Here is a 22,060-nt window from a genome sequence, read left to right as displayed (position 1 = left end):
GAGCTGAACAATGGTTTTGTTCAAAGGCAGACATGCGAACGCCACTTCTTTTCTCCTTGACACAAGAGCTTTAATACCCGGGAACAATGAGAGGCAGCCACCAAGGAGCAAACACTGGAGAGGACTCACAAAGCCAGGCTGGTATTCCCAAATCCCTGTGCACATGAACTGGCGCTCCTTGGAGTGCTCCCCGTGGCTGTAGCTGAGGTGAGAGGACTGGCCATGCTGAAAATTAATTAGAAATAATCCAATTATTGCCTGTTAATACTGGCTTGTGTGATTAGGACATGAGCAAGGGGCAGGAGAGGACCACCCTTTACACAGAATCATGGAACTAAGGTTGGAAAAACCTCTGAGACCATCAAGTCCAGCCATTCCAACACTGTCAAGGCCACCAGTAACCCCTATCCGCAAGTGGACAGGGGATCTCCCAGGGGCTTTGAAATCCCTCCAGGGTGACTCCACCACTGCCCTGGACAGCTCTGCCAGGGCTTGGCCATCCTTCTGGGAAGAAACTTTCCCTGATGTCCATCTTGAACCTCTTCTGGTGCAACCTGAGGCCGCTAATCCCAGGGAGCAGCTCCTGATTTTCCCTGTTTGCTCTCTCCTGTCGGGGAGTCGTGCAGAGCCACAGAGTGTGCCCTGAACCCCTTTTCCGCAGCGGAGCCCCTTCCCAGCCCCTCCCCGGGCGGGTGTTCCCGTTCCCAGCTCCGTGCCAGCCCCGGAGCAGCTCCGGGAGCCTGCAGTGAGGATCCTTCCCCGCCCTGCGCAGCCTCAGGCTCTGACATTTTGTGCTGCACGGCTCCTTCGCGATCGCTTATCGCCTCAGCTGCTTGCCAGCACCACAGCTGCAATTTTCCATGCTGGGTTCCCCTCAGGTTGATTTCTTTCTCTGTTTTTCGTAAGTTTTAGCGGAGCTGTTCCAGCTGGTTTTGGAGAACAAGCCGTGCCGCCTCAGCCCTGCTAACGAAGTGATTATGAAAATTTCCTTTCAAGATCCATTAGCTTAACCACACTTTGGGAGGGAGGTGTGGGATTTGGCATGGGGGCTGCTTGTCCCAAAATGTGCACTGAATGTACCTCAGAAGACATCCCTGGGGAGCTGCGCCCACACTGTCCTGTGTGGCCTTCAGACAACAGCATTCCCAGGGTTTATCCATCAGGGGAATGGATTCCAACTGACAGAGGGCATTTAGACTGGATATTAGGGAAAAAATCCCTGTGAAGGTGGTGAGGCCTTGAGGTTGCCCAGAGCAGCTGTGGCTGCTCCTGAATCCCTGGAAGTGTCCAAGGCCAGGTTGGACAGGGCTTGGAGCAACCTGGGATAGTGGAAGGTCTCCCTGCCCATGGCAGGGAACAAGATAAGCCAAACTATTCTGTGATTCCATGACCCTGTGATCCATGTTCTCTTTGGGAGACCAGCAAGGGTTTGCTGCCATTGCTTTGTGGACATCGATCCTGTTCTGTGATTTACGTCCATCAGTTTCTCCGTGGCCTCCCTCCTGGACATTTCCCAGTGCTCTGTGGCCCCCAGTTTTCTTTGGGAAGCTGGGTTCAGCGTGGCAGGGATTGTCCTTTTCCTCTGGGAGGGTTGAGCATGGCTGGTTCTGCTCTGGGACTCTGAGGTCAGGGTGCACCTGAGGGTGCCTTGCTGGGAGCCCAGGGGTGCCCAGGTGGGCAAGGATCCCGTGGGCACCTGGCCTGGATCCAAAGCAGTGTGACAGCAGGAGCAGGGCAGGACTGTCCCTGTGCTGGGGGACCTCGAGGGCTGTGCCTGGTTCTGGCCCCGCATGGCCAGAGAGCCCTGGAGGGGCTGGAGCGTGTCCAGGGCAGGGAACGGAGCTGGGAAGGGGCTGGAGGCCCAGGAGAGGCTGAGGGAGCTGGGAAGGGGCTGGAGCCCCAGGAGAGGCTGAGGGAGCTGGGAAGGGGCTGGAGCCCCAGGAGAGGCTGAGGGAGCTGGGAAGGGGCTCAGCCTGGAGCAAAGGAGGCTCAGGGGGACCTTGTGGCTCTGCACAGCTCCTGACAGGAGGGGACAGCCGGGGGGTCGGGCTCTGCCCCAGGGAACAGGGACAGGAGGAGAGGGAACGGCCTCAGGCTGGGCCAGGGCAGGCTCAGGGTGGGCAGCAGCAGGAATTTCCCCATGGAAAGGGGGCTCAGGGATTGGGAGGAGCTGCTCAGGGAGGTTTGGAGTGCCCATCCCTGGAGGTGTCCAGGGAAAGGCTGGAGGTGGCACTGTGTGCTCTGGGCTGGGGACAAGGCGGGGATCAGGCAGAGCTTGGACTCGATGGTCTGGGAGAGCTTTTCCAACCCCAGTGATCCTGGGATTCCATGGGAAAGCTGCTCTGGGGGTTCTGGGAGACAGAGCCATTATGAAGTGCCTCCCACCAAGGCATTTCCTTGTCTCATTCCCAGGCTGTGACTCTGCCCTGGTCCCCCTGGAGCAGAGCTGTCCCCACGTCCCCCCACGCAGGGCACAGGGGTGGCACACTGGGGTCCCTCGCTGCCTTCCCAGTGCCCAGCCAGCACAGAGGGAGTCTTCCTTTATCTTCTTCTCCCTTTGATTGTCCTTCCTGGGGCCCGCTTCTCCCTTCTCCTGCTCCTCCTGGCGAGCTGGCAGAGGCTGCCTCAAGCTCCAGTGCCCTCCGTGATGAGCTGCTGCCAGCCAGGGCAGCAGGCTGCAGCTTTAATTAAATGATAAGGGCAGAGCCCCGGAAGTGGGGAGATAAGTGCAGCCCTGTCTGCCACCACACTTGCCCAAGCTCTTTCTAATTAGCTTTGAGAAGCTCTGGAGAGGCAGATTAACCCTTGCAGGTGCTGGGTGAGCGCTGGGATGCAGCAGGAGGAGGGTGCCCAGGCCAGCCCCTGGTGTGATGCCATGGGTTGGGTGGTTTGGGCTGGAGGGGACCCTCTGTGCTCCCCCCAGCCCGGGGCAGAGGGGACAGGCCAGGGAGGATCAGACATGGGCTTTCACAGGCTCAGGCACTTTCAAATCTCAAGGATTATGTGCTGGAAGAAGCATTTGCTGCTGTGACATCCCCCTGCTGGGTGGGGGGACTGTCCCCAGCCCCACCGGGCACATTCCTGCCATGGCCCAGGTCTCCAGCCCCTCTGGAACCAGCGATTGTCTGAGAGCTGGGGATGTGGGGACACGGGGTAAGAGGACCACTGCGTGTCACCAACCTGTGATTACAGGACTGACCTGCTGCCACCAGGGCCACCAGCTGAGAGTGAAGCACACCAGAGGGCTGGCAAGGGCACCTGGGCTGTGGGCAGTGTGTCACCAGGTCAGTGGGTGCTCAGAGTGGCACTGTGACACTGCTCCTCGTGGCCTGGCCCCTTGTGCTCACACTGGCTGGCAGCACAGGGTACCCAGAATGTGCCAGGGAGCTCTGGGGTGCCATTCCCGTGTCCCCAGGGAGCTCTGGGGTGCCATTCCCATGTATCCAAGGAGCTCTGGGGTGCCATTCCCATGTCCCCAAGGAGCTCTGGGGTGCCATTCCCGTGTCCCCAGGGAGCTCTGGGGTGCCATTCCTATGTCCCCAAGGAATTCTGGGGTGCCATTCCCATTTCCCCGGGGAGCTCTGGGATGCCATTCCCGTGTCCCCAGGGAGCTCTGGGATGCCATTCCCGTGTCCCCAGGGAGCTCTGGGGTGCCATTCCCGTGTCCCCAAGGAGCTCTGGGGTGCCATTCCCGTGTCCCCAAGGAGCTCTGGGATGCCATTCCCGTGTATCCAAGGAATTCTGGGGTGCCATTCCCGTGTCCCCAGGGAGCTCTGGGGCGCCATTCCCGTGTCCCCAAGGAGCTCTGGGGTGCCATTCCATGTCCCCAAGGAGCTCTGGGGTGCCATTCCCGTGTCCCCAGGGAGCCCCTGCCTGCAGGGTGGGACAGGCCATCCCCACAGCCCCCCACTGCAGGAATCTCGAGCATCCATCAGCAGAGCCAGGTGGGAATGCAGGCAGGAGCAATCGAGGAGGAATTTGGGCAGCAGGAATGCGCATCCAAGGCATGCATGAGCTGGCAGCCCCCGGGGCTGGCAGGTGCTGCTGCTGCTCCCATGGGATTTACATAACCATCATTAGCCCTGTGCTCCCACCTGTCCCAGCTCCTGGGGCAGGGAGGGCAGGAGGGCAGCTCCACTTCCCTAATTCCATGTTTTCAGGACCTTTGTGCGCCCCTAAAGGAACCTCAGGTGTTGTTGCTCTCCTGGATGCTGCAGGAGCCGATGCTGGAAGAGGGTTTGGTTATCCCATGGATTGGTTTGGACTCCCCAACCTTTCTGGTGGATATTTGTGGAATGCCTCTGTGGGACAGCCAGAGGATAATGTTGGGATATTAATGGATCCAGGATTTCACTCTGGACCTGCACTGGGTTGTTTTATGCAATGTGAGTGAGGGGATTGCCCAGCAATGCTCATTCTGTGCCTTTGCTGTGAGTTTTAGCTGCAGGGACTCAATTTTTCATAGAGGGCACGTGCCAGGTACCAAATATTTTGAGAAGTGCCAGTGAAATGTGCCCAGATATCTTATTTATGGAAGGAGGAGAGAAAAATTCTGGTTTTTCTCATTAGGAGAGCAACACCCCCATCCTCCAGCCCCTTTTTAGAGGAGGAGTTTTCTGTGATCTCTTGACCCTTTCCTTGCACCTTCCCTGGTTTCTGCAGCCTCTGGGGCAGAGTCTCACTGGCAGATCAGCTTCTTCCCTGTTAAACCTCCCAGGTGGTTCTGTCCTCTCCCTGCAAGCCACAAAGGGACCCCAGGGGAAATATTTCCCACCAGAGTGTGACTCTGCTCTGCATCATGAAGCACTTGCAGGAGGAGAATTAAGGCTGCCTGGACAATCCTGATTTTGGCATTTCCTAACCTTTGAACCCTGTAATCCTATTTAGGTGTTTCTTAACATAATTATTCAGCAGTTTGATGTAGTAATTTTGGTTTTTATAGTCCAGTGAAGGTTGAAGTCCCTGTGTGGCAGGGTAGGAGATCATGGGGGTGGCACCACGACCACAGAATCTGTTATATGGGGGTTGAATTTGTTTTGCTGGGTGTCACAGGGAAGCCGTGGGGCAATGGGGATTTTGGGAGCCCTCAGTGTGTTGCTGAGCCCTGCAGGGACACGCTCAGTGTCCAGGAACATCCATCTGGGTGCTCTGCCTGCCGTTGCTGTGGTGATGTGGCCGCTGTGACTGCAGCAGGGAGGTGGCTCCTCCAGCTCTGGCACACGTGGGAAAACACATCCCCTGGGAGCAGGGAAAAGGGAAAACATCCCCCGGGAGAGGGGAAAAGGGAAAACACATCCCCTGGGAGCAGGGAGAAGGGAAAACACATCCCCTGGGAGTGGGGAAAAGTGAAAACATCCCCCGGGAGAGGGGAAAAAGGAAAACACATCCCCTGGGAGCAGGGAAAAGGGAAAACACATCCCCTGGGAGTGAGGAAAAGGGAAAACACATCCCTTGGGAATGGGGAAAAGGGAAAACACATCCCTTGGGAATGGGGAAAAGGGAAAACACATCCCCTGGGAGTGAGGAAAAGGGAAAACATCCCCTGGGAGTGGGGAAAAGGGAAAACACATCCCCTGGGAGTGGGGAAAAGGGAAAACACATCCCCTGGGAGTGGGGAAAAGGAAAACAAATCCCCTGGGAGCAGGGAAAAAGAAGATCAGATCCCCTGGGAGTGGGGAAAAGGGAAAACACATCCCCTGAGAGTGGAGAAAAGGGAAAACATCCCCTGGGAGCAGGGAAAAGGGAAACACATCCCCTGGGAGTGGAGAAAAGGGAAAATATCCCCTGGGAGCAGGGAAAAGGGAAACACATCCCCTGGGAGTGGAGAAAAGGGAAAACATCCCCTGGGAGCTGGGAAAAGGAGAACACATCCCCTGGGAGCGGGGAAAGCTCCCCAGCCCAGCTGTGCTGGCCATGCTGAGCCTGGTGCGTTGATCTGTCCCCATCCCTCCCTGGCTGGGGCTGGGGTCCCTCGGCAGGGGCTGGGAACGTTTGGAGCTCTGGAGCGCTGGGATACCCCGCAGGGGCTGGGGGCTGATCCGCGAGTGCAGCGGGGGCTGGCAGCCCGTTCCCTTCAGGGCGAGCTGTGTGTGCTCAGCGCAGGGACAGAGCCAGCGGGGCTGGAGGGGCCGGGGGATGCTGGAGTTGGAGTGTTCCATCTCCGGAGCCCCGGAGGAGCCCGTCTGTGCGCTGGCCCAGCCCGGCAGCTCCGGGGATGTAGGGCAGAGCGGGTGCTGCTCCCTCTTGCCCCGGGAGCCGCAGCCACCACGTCGGTGGGCAGTGCCGGGTCGGGCTCCGCTAGCGGGAGCCATCTGGAGCGAGGGTGGGAAGTTTGGGAAGCCATCTGGCTGGGTGTTGTAGTGCGAGGATTGGTCCCGCGCCGTCTGGCTGGGTGTTGCAGCGCTCCCGCAAGCCCGCACGGGAGGGGTGCGGGAGCTGCGGCTGCCCGGGGCTGCGGGGAGCTCTGCAGGGACACTGCTGAGCTCTGGGCTTGGCCATATGGGCCAGGAATGGGTGAGGAGATGTGGGAGGGATCCTGCATCCAAAGGGTGTCCTGGGGGATCATCCAGGCGGGGATTGTCCCGCTCTGCTCTGGGCTGGAGTGGTCTCACCTTGAGTTCTGAGACAGTTTCGGGTGCCACAGCATCAGCGAGCCAGAGCTGCTCCAGGGTGTCCAGAGGAGGGGCCGGGGCTGGGGAAGGCTCTGCAGCCCCACCCGGGCAGGGCTGAGGGCACCGGGCTGGTTCAGCTGCAGCAGAGGAGCCGAGGGCAGAGCTCAGGGAAGGAGGGAACGGCTGCAGGGGGAGCTTTGGGATGGACACCAGGGAAAGGCTCTTCCCCCAGAGGTGCTGGCACTGCCCAGGCTCCCCAGGGAATGGGCACGGCCCGAGGCTGCCAGAGCTCCAGGAGCCTTTGGGCACAGGGATGCACAGGGGGATTGCTGGGGGGTCTGGGCAGGGCCAGGGACTGGACTGGATGATCCTGGTGGGTCCCTTCAGCTCAAGATATTCCATGACTCCTTGCTGGGATAATGCCCTGGCTGTGCCCCCCTTATTTGGGTACCGTGAAGGGGGACTTTGTCTCTGGCCTTGAGAAGGAGATCCTGGCTCCAGAGGCACCTGCAGCACAGCTCCCCTCACCCAACAGCCCTGGCAAGGGGAAAACGTGTTGGGAATGAGGCACGGAGCTCCTGTTCCCTGCAGGAAGCTCCTGCTGGGCTGGGCTGGGCTGGGCTGGGCTGGGCTGGGCTGAGATGGGATGGGATGGGATGGGATGGGCTGGGCTGGGCTGGGCTGGGCTGGGCTGGGCTGGGCTGGGCTGGGCTGGAATGGGATGGGATAGGATAGGATGGATAGGATAGGATAGGATAGGATAGGATAGCAATGGGGCTAGCCAGTGTAAGAACATGGGATGTTGGGCTGCACAATCCCAGCTGTTCCTAAGGGTGTCTGAGGAGGGAGGGGAGCAGCAGCACTGGTGCCTGGAGGAAGCAGCTCCGCAGGGAAGTGGTATCTGGAGGGAGCAGCGCTGTAAAACATGGAACCTGGGGGAGATGGCTCCATGCAGCAGCGCTGCCTGCAGGGAAGGCAGCAGCGGGGGGAGGCAGCACCTGGAGGCAGCAGCAGCACAGAACGTGGCACCTGCAGGACGTGGCACCCTGGGGGAGCCGTACCTGAGGCAGCAGTGCCGTGGGGGATGGCACTTCCCGGGAATGGCACTGTGGGGAATGGCACCTGGAGGGAGCAGCGCTGTGGGAGAGCTGTGCCTTCGGGAGTGCGCCGTGGGGGACACACCTGGGGGGACACACCTGGGGGGACACACCTGGGGGGACACAGCTGTGGGAGTGGCGCTGCGGGAGAGTGGCGCCCGTGGAGAACACTGGCACGGCAGGATGGGGCCTGGCAGCAGCTCTGCCATGGGCAGCAGGGAGCAGGATTCCTGGGAATGGTTCCTGGAGGAGCCATGGTGCAGGAGAGCAGCACCAGGAATGGTGAAATAGGGAATGGTGCTGACTGCCAGGAGCTGTGGGGCGGGAAGGGGGTCCTTGTTGCACAGGGAGGGGGGACAGTGCTGCTGGGAGCTGATGTCATGGGGGGCCACCACTGTCAGGGACATCCCAGAGGGGTCTGCAGAGCCCTGAGGAGAGGAGGCTTTTCCAGCATGGAAAGCTGCCTCTCCTGGGAGCACTGCCCCTTTCCCTGGCTCAGGACAGACCTTTGGGACCCCTGGCACCCCGGGGTGCAGCGTGGGCCCTGCTCTGTCCCTCTGTCCCCAGGGCCAGCACAGGTCAGGCCTTTGGGGCTCTGCTTTTGGGGCAGCTGGCTGGAATGAGTTCTCCCCAGGGAGGGAAAAAGGCTCTTTCTGATCCCAGCTTAGGGAAAGCATCTGGTTTTCCTCCCAGCTGCTCTCCCCACACTCCCCTTCCCAATTTCCCCACGCCACGGAGCCTCTCCAGTCCCTCCTGGCATGCTGTGCTTCCCTCCTCCCCTTTCCTGGGCTTCTCTGCATCCTCTGCCATGCTCTGCTCTGTCACAGCCCCACTGCCTCCCCTCCCAGAGCTGCTCCAGCACTTCCCCTCCCTTCCAAGACTTCTCCTGTGCTGCATCATCCATCCCTGCTCTCCCTGCACTGACGCAAGTGGAAGACACAGGAGGACCAAACCAGGCTGGGGATAAAAACCAGGCTGGCATAAAAAACGTGCTCAGGGCTGGCTCTCAGCCTCTGCCTGGAGCTCCCAGGCTTGCAGAGGGCCAGGCAACCTCTGCCCGTCTCCTGCAGGAGATGGAAGTGCTGCTGGCTGAGGCTGCTGCTTTTCTCTTGTTCCCAGAGTGCCCCAGAGCTTTGCTGGAATCCCCCAGTGAGGTTTTGGAGCCCTGTGACGGGATGAGCTCCTGCCCTGGGTGGGGAGTGAGGGAGACAGGAATAATTAGCAGCAGCGCCAATTTGTGCCTCTTCCCAAAAAGCCAGCCTGGCATCTCTGAGGGTGTCCTGGTGGAAAACCCAACCATGCCCCCCAAGAAACCAGAGGGATCCGACTTTTCCTGCCCTGGGTTCATCCCTAAGGAGGAGAGTGCCCCGAGGCAGCTGACAAGGGGATGCCAAAAAGAGGCAAAGCTGCAGGAAGCAGGGAGCCAGGAGGATGGGAGGGTTGTGAATGCCCAAGCAACCACTTCCCTGCCTGGGAAGCACAGTCTGGTGGCCTGGAATAACCAGGATGGGCCAAAGCTCAGGAAAACAGAGCAGCTGCACAAAGCTTTACTTTGTGTGCCCAGGACACCCTGATACGAGAGAGGGCGTGGCCGTGCTCTTCATCCCTGGGGATGTTGTCACATTCTCAGAGGCACAAAAGTGTATTTTGGGTGGAGGAGGACAATCCCGAGTACCCTTTGTGCACCCCGAGGTGTGAGCCTGCCTCCTCACCACACCACAAAACTGGGGAAAGTCTGCGGGCAAAATTCCCACTAAGGAGGGATTTGTCTTTGTCTGGTGCCACATCGGAGTCCCTGAGCCACCAGCATGTGCTGGGAATTAGGCCATGAAGTCGTGTTTTCCCTCAGTCCCAGCTATTCAGGAATTCCACCCTGCCCCGTTCCGGGCTCATGGCACAGGATCCGCTCCTCAGCAGCTCCGCGAGTGAGGGGACAACGCTGGAAAAGGCTTCAGTGCCAGGAGCAGACAATGGGTAGAGCAGAATAAAAGATCCTGAACACAGCGTTCCTGCTTGATCCTGCCATTCCCAAGCTGCTGCTGGCACGAGGAAATCTCCGTAGCTTTGTTCCCTGCAGAGGTGGATTTTATTGCAGTCCTGCCAGTCCCCTCTGCGGGCTCGGCAAAGCTCCTTCTGCCCCAGGAAGAGGGGATGGCTCCCGTCCACTCCCCTGGGAGCACAGAGCACCAGGGCCTTCCTGCAAGGGGAAAGGATGTCCAGGAGGAAAGTTGATGAGGAAAGGATGGCGATAATTCCTCATGGACACAAGGGAAAGACCACAGAACACAGTGCCCAAGCCATTGCGTGGCCGCTGGAGCATCCTGTGCTCTTGAGAGGAAAACCTGGTGGATCCTCTTGGATTCAGATTCCATTCTCTGCTTCTGCTTGCCCAGAGTAGGGATGAAATGGAGCCGTTGTGCCAGTGGTTTTGTGTCTCACGTGGGAGAGAGAATGGAGGCGATTCCCCGGGAAATGGGGAGCCCCAGGGACACCCCGGCCAAGCTGCGCTCTCGTGCTGCCCGTGCCACCGCCGTGTCCCCTGGGCTGCTTTTGTGCTGCTGCTTTCTGTCCCCGCAGTGTGAGCATGGCTGTCCCCCGCACCGCGAGCAGGGCGGAGCATCCTGCTGGGATGAATCCCAGTGTGGATCCGTGTGTGTCCATGTGTGTGCGTGTCTGTGTGTGTATCCGTGTGTGTGTATTCTGTGTGTATCTGTGTGTGTGTCCATGTGTGTATCCGTGTGTGTATATTCTGTGTGTATCCATGTGTGTTTATCCCTGTGTGTGTATCCAGGTATGTATCCATGTGTGTAGCCATGTGTGTGTATCCCTGATTGTGTATCCGTGTATGTGTATCCATGTCTGTATCCATATGTGTGTATCCCTGTGTGTGTATCCAGGTATGTATCCATGTGTGTGTATCCCTGATTGTGTATCCGTGTGTGTGTATCCATGTCTGTATCCGTATGTGTGTATCCATGTGTATCTGTGTATGTTGTCCATGTGTATATATCTGTGTGTGTCCCTTTGTGTGTATCTCTGTGTGTTTATCCGTGTGTGGATCCATGTGTGTGTACCCCTGTTTGTATCCATGTGTGTATCCCTGCATGTATCCATGTGTGTATCCATGTGTGTGTCCATGTGTGTGCATCCCTGTGTGTGTATCCATGTGTGTGTATCCCTGCATGTATCCATGTGTGTATCCCTGTGTGTATCCATGTATGTGTCCATGTGTGTATCCATGTGTGTGTCCCTGTGTATATCCATATGTGTATCCATGTATGTATCCATGTGTGTATCCATGTGTGTGCAACCCTGTGTGTATTCATGTGTGTGTATCCATGTGTGTATCCATGTGTGTGTATCCATGTGTGTGTCCATGTGTGTGTATCCCTGTGTGTATCCATATCTGTATCTGTGTATGTGTCTATGTGTGTGTCCATGTGTGTATCCCTGTGTATATCCATGTGTGTATTCATGTGTGTGTCCGTGTGTGTGTATCCATGTCTGTATCCGTGTGTGTATCCATGTGTGTGTATCCCTGTGTGTATCCATGTCTATATCCATGCATGTGTCCATGTATGTATCCCTGTGTGTCCCTGTGTGTATCCCTGTGTGTATCCATGTGTGGATCCATGTGTGTGTATCCCTGTGTGTATCCATGTCTATATCCATGCATGTGTCCATGTCTGTATCCGTGTGTGTCCATGTGTGTACCCTGTGTGTATCCGTGTGTGTGTCCATGTCTGTATCCGTGTGTGTGTCCATGTGTGTATCCCTGTGTGTATTCGTGTGTGTGTCCATGTGTGTACCCTGTGTGTATCCATGTGTGTGTCCATGTCTGTATCCGTGTGTGTGTCCATGTGTGTATCCGTTTGTATCCCTGTGTATATCCCTGTGTGTATCCCTGTGTGTACCCTGTGTGTATCCATGTGTGTGTATCCGTGTGTATGTCCATGTGTGTATCCCTGTGTGTACCCTGTGTGTATCCGTGTGTGTGTCCATGTCTGTATCTGTGTGTGTATCCATGTGTGTATCCATGTGTGTATCCCTGTGTGTACCCTGTGTGTATCCGTGTGTGTGTCCATGTCTGTATCCATGTGTGTATCCGTGTGTGTGTCCATGTCTGTATCCGTGTGTGTATCCATGTGTGTGTCCATGTCTGTATCCGTGTGTGTATCCACGTGTGTGTGTCCGTGTGTGTATCCGTGTGTGTATCCCTGTGTGTACCCTGTGCACAGCCCCAGCCGCTCTGCGTGCCCGGGTTTCTGGTCTCCACCCCGGTGGGCTCCAGCAGCCCGCTGTGGGTGCCGCCAGGGCCGGTGGGCTCCAGGGAGGATGAGGATGCAGCCGGAGCCAGGAGCGAGGCAGGAGCCGTGGTGGCCGCGCGGCCTCCAGGCGGCCGGAGCAGGGCCGGGAGAGGCCAGGAGGCAGCGGGGAGAGGGCTCGGGGTGGCCGAGGTGACGGGGTGTGGAGGCCGGGGCTGTGCACTGATGTGACGCTGTCGTCCTTTTTCTGCCCCTCATCAGAGTCCCCTGAGCGGAGCAGGCTGTGAAGGGGGGCTGCCATCAGGTATGTCCGTGTGGCTCCCGCCAGGATATCCCAGCTGCCAGGGGAGCCCCCGTGGGTGCCAGGGATGGAAGATGGGCACAGGCCCCAGGGGGAAAACCGGGATGCCTCAGCCCCCCGCCGAGGCTTTGGGGAGCGTCACTGGGGGCTGGTTTAGGGCAAGACGTGCTCACACAGTTGTTGGCTGCTGACTTCACCCTTCATCCATGCCGGTGTCACGCATTCCCAGCATTGTCTGCAGCCTTCTCCTGCGTCCTGTGTGTGAAAGCTGTGCCAGGGTGACTCGGGTGTGTGGCAGTCCCAAACTGGTGGCAGGAGGGAGTATTGGCCAGGGCATAAACCCCACCATGGTGAACTAGTTTGCTTCCTCCCAGAGCTCAGGACGTGCCTGAGGGTCCACCCTGCCTTTGGGATGAGGCAATTGTGTGGACCATGTGTGTCCCACGGGAAGGGGGTGCCCCACAGGTCCCCAGAGCTCCTTAGCATCTCCCTCCATCACCCTGTCAGTGGAGAGAACTCTGTGGTGATGGGGACATGGAGAAGATTTTTGGGAACCACTGGGACATCCGAAAGTCCAAGCAGCCTCAAGGTCGTGAGCAGCCCCTGGTTCCACCCCAGCATCAGCACCAGGCTGGATCTGCTTGTGGCAGCAGGCAGTGATGTGTCCCGGGACACTCTGGGCTGTGCCGAATTGGGGCAGAAATCAGGGACTGGCTTGCGACTGGGGTGGCTCTGGGAGGGACACTCAGCTCTGCATGGAAGTGCCAAATTTCAGCCCCAGAAGCCTCATGACAGGAGCTGCCTGTGCCAAGGACACCTGGACAAGGCTCAGGGACACCGGGGGCAGGGGGTGGCTGGTGTGTGAGGACACCAGTACGTGAATTGGTCTAACTGGTGCTGTGCCAGGAGCAGGGAGCTGTGGTGCCCTGGGGTGCTGGGCTCCCTCGGGGGCAGGGGTTTGGTGCACAGGGCACCCCTGGCATCTCCACAGGGCACCCCACGGCATCTCCAGCCTTTCTCAGGGTGGGCATGGCTCTCAGTGTGCTTGGAGATTTCAAGCTCCACATGAGACCAGGACTTCTGGCTGGGCTTGTGGCTCCTGCTGAGGGTGCCAGGGGAGGCTAGAATGTGGTCTGGAATGCCCAGTGGGAGCAGGGCAGGGATGCCCAAGGATGCTGCCCAGGACACATGGCTGTGCCTCGGGGCTGAATCCAGGGCAGTTCTGTCTCTGCACAGTGATGCCATCGGTGGTGCCCAATGGGAATTTCTGGAGCTTAGCAGGTTCCAGGTTGTGCCTAAACTTCTGGGATCAAGCCTGGTGTGGCAGCGTGTGTCCTGCTGTGCAAATCCAAGCTGTGGAGTCTCTCTGTGCAATTCTCGTCTCCAGAGGGGCTCAAGGAGCTCTGCCCTGTGCTCTGCCTCCTGTTTCTCTGTGGCTTTGGGTCTCCCTCCCTGCTCTGCTTTGCTCACATTTTTTTGTCCATGGGTCTGGCTCCTGGGATGTCTATGTGTCCACCTCTTGGGGTGTCTGTGGGTCCAGCTCCTGGGGTGTCTGTGAGTCTGGCTGTCCCTCCCAGTGTGGATAGGATGGGGATGTCCAGTCCCTGCTCCTCATTCCTGCATCCCGCGGCAGGGTTCCTAAGGCACGGTACCTGAGGCAGGATTCCTGAGCCAGGGTTCCTGAAGCGGGATTCCCGAGCCAGGGTACTCAAGGCAGGGTTCCTGAGCCGGGGTTCCCAAGGTGGGGTACCCAAGGTGAGGTTCCTGAGGCAGGGCACCCGAGGCAGGATTCCTGAGGTGGGATTCCCGAGCTGGGCGTTGCCAGGGCAGGGTTCCCAAGGCAGGGTACCCGAGGCAAGGTTCCGGAGCTGCGGTTCCCAAAGCAAGGTTCCTGAGGCTGTGTTCCCAAAGCAGGGTTCCCGAGGCTGGGTTCCCGAGCCGGGGTTTTGGGGGGTAACACCGCTGTCCCTTGTTCCCCGCAGATCTCCGGCCTCTGCCTGATGTAGCCATGACTGGGACCTGCACCCGGGAGTGCACAGAGTTCGGCCACTCCGACACCTGCTGGATGCCTGGCCAGTCCTCCCCCAGCCGCAGGCCCAAGAACGCCCTCAAACTCTCCACTTTTGTGCCTTACCAAGACAGAGGGAGTCAAGAGCAAGTCGGGAACGGCAGCCCCAGACTGTCGGAAGAGCGCAGCACCAAAATGGCCAACCTCCGCCTGCTCCCCACGTACAGTGCCTTCTCCAATAGTAGCCATGAGCCCTGCAAGGACTCTCCCATGGAGGAAATTCCTCTCACCCAGACCTCGGACTTCCAGCCAGCCACCACCCCCTCGGCCCAGACCACCAAGAGGGAGATCTACCTGTGAGGCTGGGCGTGAGGGGCAGGGAGCAGAGGCCAGAGGAACATTTTCCACTTCGATGCTTTATGGCTCCGGCAGCTTCTCCAGGCAGGGGGCTCTGCGGGGAGCAGGGCAGGGCGAGGCAGGGATGAGAGGAGCGCCTTTTTAACCCCATGTTGCCCGGGGCTGGGGGTGGGTGGGGAGGGTGAAAAGCATCCCAACCCCGATTGCCGAGCATCCCGAACTGCTGCCGGGGAGGGCTGGGCAGGCTCCTGGTGCGGAGTGCACGGAGAAGGGAGAGAAGGGCTTACGTACCAAAGGTCCACGCAGAGCTGGTGGAGTTCCTGGGGCATAGGACGAGGAGTGTCCCCGAGCATGGGGAGCCAGCTGCCTGTCTCTTTGCTGTAGACTCCTGTAAATACGAATCTTATAGGAATGACATTCAAGTCCTGCCTGATCGCAACTTTTTATTGTCCTTGAAAAAAAAAAAAAAAAAAAAAAAAGACGTTTAAAGAGAAAACAAAACAAAACAAAAAACGCAGAGAAAAAAAAAAAAGAGGAAAAACAAAAAAAAAAGAGGAAAAAAAAAACCCACAGGGAGCAAGTTCCAGCTTTGAATGGTTTCCTGCGTGGAAGAGCCCCTGGGAGCGCAGCGTCCAGCCCGCACTCGTGTTCTATATTGTAAATAGAGATGTGATCAGTCCCTGAAACAGCAGCTGGGGAGCTGGAGGAGAGGGGCAGCATCCTGGCTGGACTGTAGGGACTTTGCTGTTTTCCAGCCTGGATCTCTTTCTGAACGTTGTCACTGTGCCCACAAGCTGCAGGGTCCCTAGGGACTGCCCGGTGCCATAGGTGGGGGCTGCTTTGGGGGTGGGGGGGTCCCGGTGGTGGCCCTGCGCCTGGCGGGTGGAGCGGGGTGGGGAAGCCCCCAGTCAAGGGACCGGCTGGGTCCGGGGAGGGGATGTCCCCAGGAAGGGACCGGCTGGGTCCGGAGAAGCCCTCAGTCCGCCTCTGCTGGCAGGGAGGTCGCCAGCGGCTCTGGCTCTCAGCCCATCGCCTCGGGCCTCCTCCGGGGCAGGGGATGCCCACGAGGCCAGGCTGTGCCGTGCCCTCGACCTCCGTCCCATCCGCCTGTAAAGCCACCATTGCCTTTGTGAGGAGGAGCTTTGTCTCAGGGTCACACCGGGGGCCGCCGAGCCCCTGCCCGCTGGACTCCGCTGCCCTTAGGCCCCAGGGCCACTCTCACGGGGTCCAGCTTTCTCTTCCATTGTCAAAGGTCCACCGGTCTCCCCGGCAGGTCCCTGCTGCCCCGGCGTCCTCAGCTCCCGTGCAGGGTCCCCGCCCGGGGCGGGGGAGAGGAGCCCCTGCCCCTCACAGGGCTCCCCGGAGGGGGACCCGGCTCTGTCGCTGCTCCCTGGGCGCAGTCCTGGAATTTGGGGTGCGCCCCTGGCCGGAGGGCTCCGGGCGACTCGCGCCTCATTCCTGGGGAGCCCTTCCCCGTCCTTGCCCGCGGGCCACCCTTGTGCTTCCCGTCCCCAGCCCCGGCACCCTCGGCAGGACGGGTCCGTGCCCGCGGGGCTGGCGCGGGGCTCTGCCGGCTCCGGGGGCACAGGGACCCCGCAGGGCCCTGCCATAGCTGTAGTGCCTGTCGGGACCCCCTGCCCAGCCCGTCCCCCAGCACCCCGCTCTGAGCAGCTCCTCTCCCCTGGCGGGGCGGTGGCACACGCAGCCACCTCCTGCGCGGCTCCCCGAGGGGACACGGTGCCAGCCGAGGGGACACGGTGCCAGCCGAGCCCGGGGGACAAAGGCAGGGCGGCGGAGGGTGCCTGCTCGCACCGCTGCCCCGCGTCCCTCGCGTCCCTCGCTCCCCAGCCCTGCCTTCCCCGGGTGGCACCGCTGCCACCGCGCATCGCCCGCGGCCCCGGCGGTGCCAGCCGGAGGAGGCAGGACCCTCCTCCCGCTGCCGGCTGTCCCTGGAGCGGGCGGGATGCTCCCGGTGCAGGTGCAGCCCCCGCCCGGCCGGGATTCCTGCTCTGCCCTGCGGGGCCGCGTTCCCCCGGTCCGGCTGCCGGAGCAGGTGCCGCTCCTGACCTTGTTTTTATTGTAGCTCTGTAGTTTCAGGGCCAAACTGGGCAGAATGTGCAATTTGGCCGCGCTGGCCACGATCTTTGACTCCACTGCCAACTCGGCTGCTCACGCCTCCCCTGGGCCCAGGCAGTGGCAGTGTCCAGTGCCCCTCTCGGGGACCCCCGGAGAGCCACATCCGAGGGGGGCTTGTCCAAGACCACCTCATCCCGGTGGGGGGGGCTCCCTGCCTTGTGCTGGGGTCTCCAGAGGGATCCCGAGGCTGGAATTCCTGTGGCTGGAATTGCTGTGCTGTCCCTGGAGCACTGGCGAGGTCCTCAGTGCGAGAACGGTGCAGAGGGAGGGGGAGTGCAGGGGGTCCCCGCGGGATGGGGCTGAGGATGGGTTTGGGGGTGGCTGAGTCCTGCAGGGGTGCACAGAGGGCTGGGGGGGGTTTGAAGGGGAGCACGGTGGGGCCAGGGTTGGGTGTCTGGGGGTGCAGAGGGGTTGGGGGTCTCGGGGCACGGGGTGGGTGTGTGGGGAAGGCCAGAGGGGGGCAATGGGAGCGGTGCCTCAGTGGGGTGCCAGGGGTGCAGGGGGATGGGTCCCTGGGGCAGAGAGGGTGCCGGACATCAGTCCTGGGAGAGGGGTTTGAGGGGATTTGTCCCGGGGGGAAGCTGCCAGTGTGGCTGGGGATCAGTCCGGGGGGAGGGCGAGGAAGAGGTGCTGTGGGAAGAAGCTCATTTGCACAATTATAAGCCAGAAGGATAAAGCCTCTGTGCGCGTGGGGGGAGGACAGCTCCCCACGGGCCCCAGTCCAGACAAGCACAGGGAGGAGGAGGTTCACTGTATCTCACTGCACTAGGACAAGCCAGGGGGAAAACCAAAGGTGGGAGCCAGGGAGCAGGCGGGCTGCGTGGGAAGGATCTAAGCGACCCCTTTGTAGCTCTTCAGTGTTGGTTCTATTTATACGAGATTTCATTTCCTTGCTTGTGATGCCTTGTTTTTTGTACAGTTTTATGTACATGCAGGTGTAGCTTTTCTAAAGGAGAAATCCTATGGCAGAGTAAAGTCCCCCCACTATTTTTCAGATGGTGCCCTATGTCTAAGGCGACGCCTCTTGCTAAGGTTGTACTGCTCAATGTGTGATGCATTTCCCTGTGCGGGGAAGCCTTTGGGCCTTGGGCTTGGTTTTCCCCGGGCGCTGTGAGCACAATTGATTCCCTTGTAACTCTTTCTGTTCGGAGCCGTGAGCATGACACCGTCGTGATGCCCCTTTCTGTTCTCCCCTGTTCCGTTCGTTTGCTGAGCTGTCAAGATGACCAACTCCATTGTAATTAGCCCTTCCTAAAGCTTTACAATAAAAGTGTGAAAACCCGGCTGCTTCTGGGCCTGGCTGCTCCTTCCCACGCGTCCCCCTGAGCATCCTCAGGGGAAGAAAGAGCTGGGAAGGCTTGGGGGTCCACCTGCCTCCCTGCCCTGCTCTTGGCTCCCTGTTTGCCAGCTCGAGGATGTTCCTGCACCAGGACAAGGAGGATAAGCCCCCAAAGCACTTTCCCACAGACCAGACTCCTGCAAGGCCAGGTTGGACGGGGTTTGCATCATCCTGCTCCAGTGGAAGGTGTCCCATGGCAGGGGGCTGGAGCTGGAGGAGCTTTCAGACCCTTTCCAACCCAAGCCATTCCATGATTCTGTGATTGATTCTATGATCGAAACCCAAATATTTCAATGAAAAAACACCTCCAGCCCCAAGGTTGCCTGCACCTGCCACCAGCCAAGGTGGGAATCAGAGAAAGTGCCATCAAAGCTCTCCAGACCCCTTCCCATCTCCACCACCTCTCCTTGGAGACTTGCTCTGTTTCCCACCATTTCACCAGCTCCTTTCCCAGGCACAGCTGGGGGTTTTGTGTATCTCAGACCCTTTGGAAACATCTGGGCCACTCCAAACCAGGGCACATTTGTGGCTCTTCCCACCCCAGCTGCAGGGAGCTCCTCCAGCCGTGCCTGTGGGGTTTCCCTGCCTGCCTTTGCACAGGATCCCAATGATCCCGGGAGGTTTCCTGGCTCGGGGTAGGGTTGTTCCTCTCTCGGGTGGGTTCCATACAGGTGTGGCACATCTGGGCTGTGCTGGGCTCACACACGGCCTTGCACCTCTCCCTGCTCAGCTCTGGGCTCGCTGTGTTTGGACCACCAGGCAAAGGCTCCTTCCCAGCTTGGAAGACTCCAGGAAGGAGGAGTTCCCACGTGAAGATGAAGCTTGGCCTCCCCTCCCCTCTGCAGAGACTCCTTTTGAGCCATGCCATGCCCAGGGCTCTGCAGGGCGGTGAGGGGGGATCTGATACCCCCATTCCTGCGGGGCTGCCCCTCGTGGTGAGGCCAGGGGGGCTCCCAGCTGCCCCTCGGGGCAGGCCCAGGCCAGCTGGGAGCAGGGATGTGTCCCCAGGGATCCCGGGCAGTCCTGTGCCCTTTGCTGCCATCCCAAGGAAAGAAGATCCGGCTGCTGAGGGTGATTCCAGGCTGGCACAGCTGGCACAGAGGGCAGAGCTGCCTGCAGGACAGGTGACCAAAGGGTGTTTTCCTAAGCAGAGACAGTCCCAGGCCCTCCCTGTCCGTCCTGAACGTTCCATGCCCTGCAGTTGCTCCTCACACTCCCTCCTCCTCAGCCATCCCAGGATATCCAGACCCCTCCCTGAGGCCATCTGTGCCTGCTTTCCCTCTCTGCTGGCCCTTTCCCACCCACTCCCTGCCCTCCTCCTTCCCTCCTTGCCTCTCCTCCCCGTTCCTGTGCTCTCCCCTCACCCCACATCGGCACACGAAGCCTTCCACTCCTCCGGCACAGCCCTGAGCTCGCATCCAGCCGGGCTGGAACCCTCTGGTTTCCATGGCAGCACACATCAATTACCGGCTGGGAAGGGGCCTGCGGATGCTGCGGATGCTGCAGCTGCCCAGCATGGCCGGGGGCTGGGGCACAGGGATGCCAGCAGCACCCTGAGCGGGGTGGGAGCAGGAATGGGCACAGGGATCCCAGCAGCAGCCTCAGGATGGATTTGGTGCCCATGGAACCCTGCAGGGAGATGGGAACAGGAATGGGCACAGGGATCCCAGCAGCAGCACCCTGAGGATGAATTTGGTGCCCACAGAGCCCTGCAAGGAGATGGGAGCAGGAATGGGCACAGGGATCCCAGCAGCACCCTCAGGATGGATTTGGTGCCCATGGAGCCCTGCAGGGGTGGGAACAGGAATCTTCCACCCCAGGATCGTCCCACCTGCCTGGGCTCCGTGGATGGGCTGATGGGGCCTTGGTGTCTTGCTCAGCCTGTGGGATCCATTCCTGGCTGGGGGTGCAGGAGATGGGAGCTCCCGGCCGTCCCTGAGGGGTGAGGGGTGGCTGCTGGGGACAGCGTGGGACAGGGCTGGGCTGGGCTGGTGCCAAATCTCTGTTGTGACCTGGCTTTTCCAGGTACATCTGGTTTAATTGGGTCCTGGCTTACAGCGGGAGCTGGGAGCGTGCCAGGCCAGGGACATCCATTTGGATGGGAAATTGAATTCCTGTGCCTCCCGAGGGCCTGACCCGGCAGCCCCAGCTGTCCAGCTGCCTGCACAGACCTGGCAGGGTCATTTCCAGGGCTTGCATGGTAATGGGGATGAGGTTTGGGATCCCTTGCTGGCTCCAGCAGTGCAGGGGCACCATTTCCTCCTGAGCGTTTTCCCAGCAGGACTTTGCTCAGCCCTGAGCACTGGGAGGTTGAAAGCTGGATTTTCAGTAGCCATGGGATCACAGAAGCACAGAAGGGTTTGGGTTGGAAGGGACCTTGGAGATCACCCAGTGCCAGCCTGCCATGGCAGGAACACCTCCCACTGTCCCAGGCTGCTCCAGCCCCAGTGTCCAACCTGGCCTTGGGCACTGCCAGGGATCCAGGGGCAGCCACAGCTGCTCTGGGAAGCTTCAGGGCCTCACCCCCATCCCATCTGTGCTTCCCCAAGTTCTGGTTCCCAGAGCAGTGGGCATTTCTGGTAGCTGGAAACAGGGAGCCAGGTGGGAACCTCAGAGCAGCCTGATCTCCTCACTGCATCCTTGAAGAATTTGAAAGCTGCTGAGATGGCTCCTGGGCCAAGCAGCTCCGGAGTGAGCCAGCAGAGCCCTGCCCAGAGCCGGCTGAGCAGTGAGGGCCCAGCAGGGTGGATTTTTCCTCGGATGAGCAATGGGACAGCTCTTTCTGCTGTGATGATGGCCACAAATCCCTCCTGGCATGGCAGCAGGGCTGTGGATCACCGCTGAGCCAGCATAGTGCTCAGGGTAGGGGTTCCAAAAGAACAGAAGAGCTGACACAACTTTTTTTTTTTTTTTGTAATCGCGAAATGTGTTTTATTCCACGATTCCCCCAGGCGGCTGTGAAACCTCCAGAGCAGGACCATGGAGAGGGCGGGAGGGGCTGAAGCGGGGCTGGAGCAGGACCGGGGAGCGGGGCTGGAACAGGACCGGGGAGCGGGGCTGGAGCAGGACCGGGGAGCGGGGCTGGAACAGGACCGGGGAGCGGGGCTGGAGCAGGACCGGGGAGCGGGGCTGGAGCAGAGCCGGGGAACGGGGCTGGAGCAGAGCCGGGGAGCGGGGCTGGAGCAGAGCCGGGGAGCGGGGCTGGAGCAGGACCAGGGAACGGGGCTGGAGCAGGACCGGGGAGCGGGGCTGGAGCAGGACCGGGGAGCGGGGCTGGAGGGGACCGGGGAGCGGGGCTGGAGCAGGACCGGGGAGCGGGGCTGGAGCGGAGCCGGGGAACGGGGCTGGAGCAGAGCCGGGGAATGGGGCTGGAGCAGGACCGGGGAGCGGGGCTGGAGCAGAGCCGGGGAGCGGGGCTGGAGCAGGACCGGGGAGCGGGGCTGGAGCAGGACCGGGGAGCGGGGCTGGAGCAGGACCGGGGAGCGGGGCTGGAGCAGAGCCGGGGAGCGGGGCTGGAGCAGGACCGGGGAGCGGGGCTGGAGCAGGACCGGGGAGCGGGGCTGGAACAGGACCGGGGAGCACAGCCCCGGCCCGCACAGCCCTGCCCGGCACTCGCTAACGGGATCAGCGAGAGACGAGCCCGCGGCGGCCCCGGAGCCCGGCCCTGCATATGTTGCGGTGGCCTCCGGGGGAGATGGGATATTGTGCTCCAGGAGAAGCCCCTGTAATCGCCCGCAGGATGATTGGGATTTGCAGCGGCTCAGAGGAGGCAGGGGGGCCCAGCCCCAGGCACTTTGCTCGGTGTCTCTGCTTGTCTGGCACTCTGATGAAGGGGATTAGGAGATTTAGAGCCAGCCCAGCCCCCTCCCTGGGGGGCTCTGGAGCTGGAGCCCCAGCAGAACGCTCGGCTCGTTTATTCCCACTGCAGATCGATGGGGACAAGGCT

General features: G+C 60.2%; 1 protein-coding gene across 5 annotated transcripts in view; it reads left to right on the top strand.

The window, feature by feature from the left end:
- Window positions 1-18,058, top strand: part of PCDH1 (protocadherin 1) — a 58,786-nt gene extending 40,728 nt beyond the window's left edge. For 3 of the 5 annotated variants that reach the window (XM_031506048.3, XM_085591099.1, XM_031506049.3), the window contains one exon: window positions 14,257-18,058. In XM_031506048.3, the coding sequence (XP_031361908.1) occupies window positions 14,257-14,642 (386 nt within the window). In that variant the 3' untranslated portion in view covers window positions 14,643-18,058. Of the gene's footprint in view, window positions 1-12,234; window positions 12,278-14,256 lie in introns of all 5 variants that reach the window. The other 2 variants (XM_085591100.1, XM_031506050.3) reach the window with 1 other exon arrangement.
- The last annotated feature ends 4,002 nt before the right edge of the window (window positions 18,059-22,060 follow it).

Source organism: Lonchura striata, chromosome 13 (assembly GCF_050655825.1).
Source record: "Lonchura striata isolate lonStrDom1 chromosome 13, ASM5065582v1, whole genome shotgun sequence".
NCBI classification, from domain to species: Eukaryota; Metazoa; Chordata; class Aves; order Passeriformes; family Estrildidae; genus Lonchura; species Lonchura striata.
The sequence above is the reverse complement of the archived record's forward strand: the minus strand, read 5'-3'. Positions and strand labels throughout refer to the sequence as shown.